The following is an 8,088-nucleotide window of genomic DNA, read 5'->3' as shown; positions in this document are numbered from 1 at the left end:
AGAGTGTTTTTTTATTATTATTGTGTGTGTATTCAGATGGATGCATCTCCTATTTATACACATAAATTATCACCATCTTTCAACTTTTATTAAATAAATTTTCTCTTGAGAATGTGAGTTTCAGATAGAAAATGGACATCCACGTCTCATTCTTATCACAGCAAGAACAACTTTTATTTAGTTTTACAAATTTTCACTCAGTTGCTTTTTAATATATATCTATGCCGCTTGCATTTCAAATAGACAAAAGAAAAATTTGCACCAATTAAATTCATCTGTATTGATTGATTTTATCATAATATTTATGAAATTATTATTGGTGGTGTATAGAGAAAAAGAAATTAGCAAATAAATTGACTTGTATGTTAATGAAAACTTCGTATCTTAATTCTTTAATTTAGCTTAACTTATTTATGTTGATTTTGATTATACATAGCTTTTAAGAATTACTTTTTTTTCTTTCTCTTTTTGTGCTTAGTGAAAAAAAAGTAAACTTCTATTTTTTTTTTTTGCTTTATCCGATATAACATAGCACTACGAGCAGAAAGATGTTCTTTCTTTTAAGAATGGCAATAGATTGAATTAGAGACTTGGTCCAAGTAGCTATGATTCAGATACTTGTTTTTATTGTTTGGACTGCACAATAACATTTGGGTCTGTAACACTAAATAAACCATCAAAACATTTTTAGATTTTCAATCTATTTACAATTATGTTTGTCATCATTATAAATATTATTATTGTTTACTAAATTCAACAGATAACTAAACCTTTCTATCTTTTTCTATATTGGTGAATTTGTATATCTAAAATCTTGTTTATAGATCTTGAGTCCTTCATATTAAATTCTCTAGTCAACTGAATATTCAATTTTTAGATACCATTTTTGTTGGGATGTACTACCGATATGTTAATTTACATATATAAATTAAAATTTCTTTCACTTATAAGCGCAACTTTTCTAATAAAAAAGAATAATATGTATAAAATTTTTGTATAAGATAATTTAAATATTGGATATTTAATTATTTTATATATGTAAAATAAATCTCATTTTTAGATATTTTTTATTAAGTAAGAGTGTTATATTTTTCGTTAACTAAATAAAATTTAATTTTTTATGTTATATTTTATATTAATACTTTAGAATTTAAAGAGCAATAAACTTCCTACTTAATTTCTTATAAATTTATCAATATTTGTCGTCAAAATGCTAATCTCGTTGTCAAGCCTAACTTTAATAAGTTAATTATTTCACCAAACCAAACCAAAGAATAGAGCCTGGCAGCAAAGGCCAAATACTTGATGAAGGAAATCAATACACAGTAGGAAAGAAATCAAGACACAATAGGAAACAAATAATAATTCTATTGAGAACATTTTCCAGCATAAGCCAGCCAGCAACTTTCAAATAATTGATGAAGGCAATCAAGACACAATAAAGAATGAAATCAAGAAATATAGGAAACAAATTGAAGATGTATTACTTCCTTCAGGAAATTAGGAAAGGTACTGCTTGGACAACATGTATACATGAATTGGAACGTCTATTTATCAAAATTTTAAAAACCGAACCAGTAATAATTTAATAAAGTTGAAAATTTAAGGATTTAGTTCAACTAAAATTTAATGGGAATTGAATTGAATAAAATAAAATAATATATTTATATAAAAAACATACAAATGGCATTTTTGATTCTGATATGATACCAAGAGAGGTACAATATTCTAATGGCTTTTAAAATGTCACACCAATACCACATCAAGCCTTAATAATACACCCCTGACTCTATCTTTCTAATCACTTTCCATCATTTATAATATTCCTAAACATAGCTTTAGATCAAATTCTTTATTTCATTAAATGGGCTTTTTTTAACATCAAGGGTTCATATTTTGTTTCCTTGTCCAAACAAACCATCCAGAAACAAATAATTAAAGGTGGTAATATTTAAGATTGTGTTTATTTTTTAGAATAAGATAACACAAGATATTGAGAAGACATAAAAGATAGAGATATAAATTTTTTTGTTTTTATATTTTATTTAGTAATAAATTAAAATAAATTATAAAAATCTAATTTATTTTCTTTTTTTTTTCATATAAAAAAGTTGAAAAAAAATATAATAATAAAAAATATAATTAAAAAAAATAATAAAAAAATAAAAAATAAACTATGTTCTTTATTAGTACCTTTGTATTTTTTCTGTCAAGATGGATATAAAATATAATAATTCAGTATCTCTAGAAATAATATTTTCGTTTTTATTTTATTTGTTAAATACAATTTTATATTTTTGTATTCTTATTTGAGTGTCCAACAATCTAGCCTAAACTATTCACGCGCTCCGCACAATTACTCCATCCAGCTTGTGATGAGCTCACAAAATTACCTAAAAAAATCAGTTTATATATATATATATATAGCCGGCTTAACAAAATGCTCATTGTGTGTGTCACACTTGGGCGGACTTCTCTTGACAGTCCCTGTCATAAGCAGTATTGTGTGCTCTCTTTGAGTTCAAATTTTAATTTAATTAATTCAATTCAATGCAATTCAATGCAAATAAATAGGTTATCATATATACTATCTTCCATTTTAGTGTCTTTGACCATTATTCTCTCCCTTCTCTTATAGATCAGATCAAGTGATTCATTCACAGACTCTACACAACTTGGCCACCATGGGAAGTGAGTCACCCACCAATCCAAACTCTATTAGTGAAGGGAATAGAACCGTTTATCCCATGTCACCACCGGAGGTATTATTTATCTCTCTATTGCGTCTATGTTCTTATTAAACGGAGTGATTTGTTGTAACTAACTCTGGGCCGTTGGAATTCCGTTTGTAACAGATTGATAAAAGAACCGCAGAGCAAAAGGCAATTGATGATTGGCTTCCTATCACTTCTTCCAGGAACGCCAAATGGTGGTACTCTACTTTTCACAACGTAACTGCTATGGTTGGTGCCGGTGTCCTCAGCCTTCCATCCGCCATGGCAAATCTTGGATGGTAAACCCTATCTACTAGTTTTGTAATTTCGATCACTAAAAAAACACTTCAACACAATAAAATTGAACAAATAAAAAACAAAAGAAAAGATTCTAAACTCTCTTTAAACTGTTATTTTTATCCGAAAGGATAAATTCAACACAATAAAGTAAAATACTATATTAACTAAAAAATAAAAAAATTAAATTGTAGAAAAAAAATTATAAATTAATAATTTTTAATACTTTTTTATAAATATTAAATTGTTTTTAATAAATAAATTTTATGTATATAAAATTTTAATAAATATAAATATAAATTATATATTTTTATGTATAAAATATCTATAAATATAGATATAAATTATTACTGGTAAAATAAAAATTGATTGAGTAATTAATGATTTTAGGGGTCCGGGTGTGGTTATCATGATACTGTCATGGGTAATAACTTTGTATACGCTGTGGCAAATGGTTGAGATGCATGAGATGGTACCGGGAAAACGGTTCGACCGGTACCATGAGCTAGGACAGCATGCGTTCGGCGAGAAGCTTGGGCTGTGGATCGTGGTGCCACAACAACTGATATGTGAAGTTGGGGTGGACATCGTGTACATGGTGACTGGAGGAAAATCGTTGCAGAAGGTTCATAAACTTTTGTGCAAAAATTGCAAGGACCTCAAGACCTCTTACTTCATTATGATATTTGCGTCTGTTCATTTTGTTCTTGCACATCTTCCTAACTTCAATTCCATTTCTGGAATTTCTCTCGCTGCAGCGGTCATGTCTTTGAGGTATGTGCTCTTCACAATACATCAACCAGAATTCCTTTCATATTTTATAAATATTATTAGAGATAAATTTATTCTTTTATTTCATCGAAAATTAACATGTCTAATTAATAATATTTCAAAAGGTTTGAGAATAATTTATTAATTATTTATTTTAGAACTAATTTATTTGACGAAAACATATCATTGTTTAGAGTTTACTTTTACTCTTTATTTTTCAACTAATAATAAGGTCTAGTGTACTATCCTATAGAAGCTTTTAGTTAGATCCAAATAAGATATATATGTGATATCTACATATGATTTGGCCTAAGGTAAGCTTTTAAAATGTAACTGAAAGTATTATATGCCTTAACACAATGCTCTATTTAAGTTATGGCAACACAGGTGACTCATAAAAATGCGAAATACTAAGTGCTTACATTGGCTAATTTTTTTTTTTCTAAAAATATCCATTTCTAGCCTTCGTTCAATTTCAGAATTTTAAATTGTCACACATGGATTTTAAAAGTTTTAAACAAAAATATTTTTTATACATTAAATATTGACGATTAAAATAATTATTATGTATTTATGTATGTTTATACTTTATACATATTCATTTGTAATTTTTTTACTAAATTATTAGTAAGAAGCAAACATATAATATTTAAATAATTAAATCTGTAATATACAAATAATTAAATTTATTTAGAGTAGTATAACTAAAAATCAGAAAGAAAAAGTATAGGGAGCTAATAGAATATTTGTATAATGTGTATAATAGAGATTTAGGGAGTATTAGAAATATAACCATTAGTGTTATTTTTTTTCATTAGTTGAAACTTTTGGAATGAGTGGCATCATGACATGGTATTAGAATTAGATCCGAAAGATCAAGAGTTCAATCCAAAATCAGTTTAAACTTTTGGGATAAGTGATTTCATGACCTGAGATGTTTATTATTCTGGATAGTACCATTGACTTCCTAGTACTACTCAATCAAAAAATATAAAATATATATATTTCTATTTACATCATCATGGAAGAAGAAGATATAGTTTGCAATCTTTTCTAGAATAATATATAGCGAGACATTGTATTCAGATTCATTAAATGAAACCGCCTTTCTTGTCCAAATCGAAGAACTAAATTCAAAATATACAATTATTTATTATTCCGTTGCCAAAATCTTCCAAGCTTATCAAGTCAACAAGTCAAGTAAACGCAACCGCGTGGTTCGGTCTTTTTCTCCATCATTAAGATTGTTATTGGTGGAGAGTTGAATTTTCTATAATTCTAATTAAGAGAGATATATGATCAATCACACCCAGAATTCTGACACAGAAAGAAAATAATTTGTATTCATTTTAATTTTATGGTATAGGTCATTAAGGTCAAAATATGACCTATCAATCAGTTTTCCTTTTCCTGGATTTCTAAGTATATATTGGAATATGTTATTCAAAATCTCGACCTCACATTCCAGACCACCTTATAAGAGGAGAACAAGTTTTTTATCCTTCTTCCTCCTCTATTTGTCTTTGCTACTTCAAATCTACAATCCTTTAAATTATTTTCTGTTTAGTGCTAGATGTTTTAAGAAAAAATATTTGAATTATATATCTACTAGCTAAAATTAAAACACTAGTGAAAAATAATGAGCAGCATAGACTTTGCAATGTGTATCACATACTTATGGTGGCCATACAATATATATACACATACATATGAATTATTAAAAAAATTAAATAATAAAACATTTAAAATTAAAATATCATCAAATTTTAAATAAAAGACAATAAAATTTAATGGGTTAAATTCTGACACATATTTTGCAAAATTTGTATTGACATATTAGTATATTATCAAATCATGTATATAAAATATATATTAAAATATAAAATAATATATAGAGTTAGTTTTTTTAAGTAGAAATAACATTTATGTGTTTAATGGTACATGGAGCTACTCAACAATTGCATGGGCTGCATCAGCACACAAAGGAGTTCAAGAAGGAGTTGAGTACGGTTACAAAGCCACCACAACACCAGGAACAGTCTTCAACTTCTTTAACGCCTTAGGTGACGTGGCTTTCGCCTACGCCGGACACAACGTGGTGCTTGAGATCCAAGCAACTATCCCTTCGTCGCCGGAGAAGCCATCCAAGGGCCCTATGTGGCGGGGAGTGATGGCAGCCTATATAGTTGTTGCTTTGTGCTACTTTCCTGTTGCTCTTATTGGTTATTGGATGTTCGGAAATACCGTTGAAGATAACATCCTTATCTCTCTCGAAAAACCTACGTGGCTCATTGTTGCTGCTAACTTGTTTGTTGTCATCCATGTCATTGGAAGTTACCAGCTGTATGCAATGCCAGTATTTGACATGATTGAAACCGTGCTGGTTAAACAATTGAATTTCAAGCCAAGTAGAATGCTGCGATTTATTGTTCGCAATGCTTATGTTGGTAAGTGGAATAATTAATTACCTCTTGTCATTTGATTATTGTCCTCTTCTAATAATGAGTCCATTTGATTCAGCATTTACAATGTTTGTGGGCATTACATTCCCATTCTTCGGTGCGCTCCTTGGATTTTTTGGAGGATTTGCATTCGCTCCAACCACATACTTTGTAAGCCTCACACCTTCTTCTATTATTATTATTCAAAGTCCTTTCATTACTTCAACAATATTTTAATTCACTTTATTTAGTTATATATTATCCATTTATTATAGTGTAGCTGATTATATATATGCTAAACATTTAATATACTTTCAAGGGTAAATTCCATTTAAACAGTTAAATACAGTTGAAATTAATAATTTAAATTCTAAAAATACATATTAAGATTATAAATTAAAATTTTTTTATTAAAAATATAAAAAATTTAAATTTTTGATATATTTGTTTTATATTTATTAAAAAATTTTAAATCTTCACTAATAATAATTTTATTAATTAAATTAGTCAAATATATTAAATTATTTAATTAACGATTCTTAATTATTATTTTTATATGAAGACATTTTTATTTCAGTAGTCAACTGATGAATTTTTATATGTCTTTTTTATAGAGAAAGGGAGTAATTTTTTTATAATTGCAGAGTTATAGTTGTGGTTACTATTTTAACATAATGGCCGCGGTAACTAATTTTCTGATAAAATAATGGCCTTTTTTTTTACTTTTTTAAACATAGAGATTGTAGTAACTAGTAATTAACTACATTTTCTCTTTTTATTTATTCTATTATTGTTATTGTTTCATATAAAAAAAATTGCTAGTTTTAACACTACCGTTTAATTTCTAGCTCCCGTGCATTATATGGCTTGCAATTTACAAACCTAAGAAGTTCAGCTTATCGTGGTTCACCAACTGGGTATGTTCAACTACATCATGTTTCTTAATTAATTCTTAATTTGTTTTCATGTCATAACTTGATAGTTTTTTTTTTTAATTTAATTTCCTTAATTGATTTGAATGTTCTCAGATTTGCATTTTTCTTGGTATCCTTCTGATGACTCTATCGCCAATTGGTGGATTGAGGAGTATCATACTCAATGCAAAGACCTATGGGTTTTACCAATGAACAATTATGTCCCAAAAATTATTGTTCAGGTCTGATATATTTATTTTCGCTTTGTAATTATTACGGTTTCTTTACGTCAATCCTTGAAGTTGTGACGACCGATATTTGTAAGGTTTTAATGATCATATTAAAGGTTTTTATTTTCCAAGATAGTTCTAGATAAAGTTGTGGTTTATTTATAAATATAAGCATGCTTTAAGGTACACATATCATGTAATATATATTGATTATTGTTGTCTACTCTCTAGTTTTGGTTCAACTAGCTAGAACAAGACCAATGCATTAATATTGTGCCTACGGGCAAAGTATAAATAAAAAATTAAAAATTATTCAATAATTAATTAGGTGATGAAATGTACGAGACTTTTACACTATTCAAATTTGGAATAAGTTTAATTTTTTATTGAACAAAACACGTGATATCAATATTTTATTATACCGAATAATTATATCCAGGCCATAAATTTTCTATAAAGGGATTAATAAAAAAAAATTGTACATCTAAATAATACAATGTAATTATTAAATAATCTAAGCAGTTACTTCAATATTTCCTTTATAATAATAAATAATATGCTTGTTTGGATCCTATTATTTTAATAAAAAAATCTTTTTTTAATGAAAAATATTTTTTTTTTTAGCGTGTTTGGTAAATTTCTAGTAATAAAAGTAAAAGTATTAGAAAAATAAAAATATCTTTTTTAAGAAGCTATAATTTACATCTTTTTTAAAAGATCT

At 27.2% G+C, this 8,088-nt stretch overlaps 1 protein-coding gene across 2 annotated transcripts; it reads left to right on the top strand.

Moving 5' to 3' along the window:
• Positions 1-2,471: 2,471 nt before the first annotated feature.
• Positions 2,472-7,588, top strand: LOC107494863 (lysine histidine transporter 1). Of its 2 annotated transcripts, none has more exons than XM_016115903.3 (8): positions 2,472-2,499; positions 2,639-2,762; positions 2,856-3,013; positions 3,402-3,785; positions 5,730-6,229; positions 6,303-6,394; positions 7,072-7,140; positions 7,252-7,588. In XM_016115903.3, the coding sequence occupies exons 2-8, from the start codon at positions 2,685-2,687 to the stop codon at positions 7,348-7,350; spliced, it is 1,380 nt and encodes a 459-aa protein (XP_015971389.1). In that variant the 5' UTR covers positions 2,472-2,499; positions 2,639-2,684; the 3' UTR covers positions 7,351-7,588. The 2 variants fall into 2 exon arrangements, with proteins under 2 accessions (XP_015971389.1, XP_052119400.1); XM_052263440.1 differs by having other exon boundaries at positions 2,488-2,506.
• The last annotated feature ends 500 nt before the right edge of the window (positions 7,589-8,088 follow it).

The sequence above is a fragment of the Arachis duranensis genome, chromosome 6, assembly GCF_000817695.3.
Source record: "Arachis duranensis cultivar V14167 chromosome 6, aradu.V14167.gnm2.J7QH, whole genome shotgun sequence".
Lineage (NCBI taxonomy): Eukaryota > Viridiplantae > Streptophyta > Magnoliopsida > Fabales > Fabaceae > Arachis > Arachis duranensis.
Note: the sequence above shows the minus strand (reverse complement) of the source record. Positions and strands in the feature narration are given on the sequence as shown.

Excerpts from the sequence above, each read along its gene's own strand:
- LOC107494863 (XM_016115903.3), top strand. The coding sequence starts at position 2,685 with ATGGGAAGTGAGTCACCCACCAATCCAAACTCTATTAGTGAAGGGAAT. Across the intron at positions 6,230-6,302 it reads TGTTCGCAATGCTTATGTTG|CATTTACAATGTTTGTGGGC; the intron begins GTAAGTGGAATA and ends CATTTGATTCAG. Across the intron at positions 6,395-7,071 it reads TCGCTCCAACCACATACTTT|CTCCCGTGCATTATATGGCT; the intron begins GTAAGCCTCACA and ends TTTAATTTCTAG.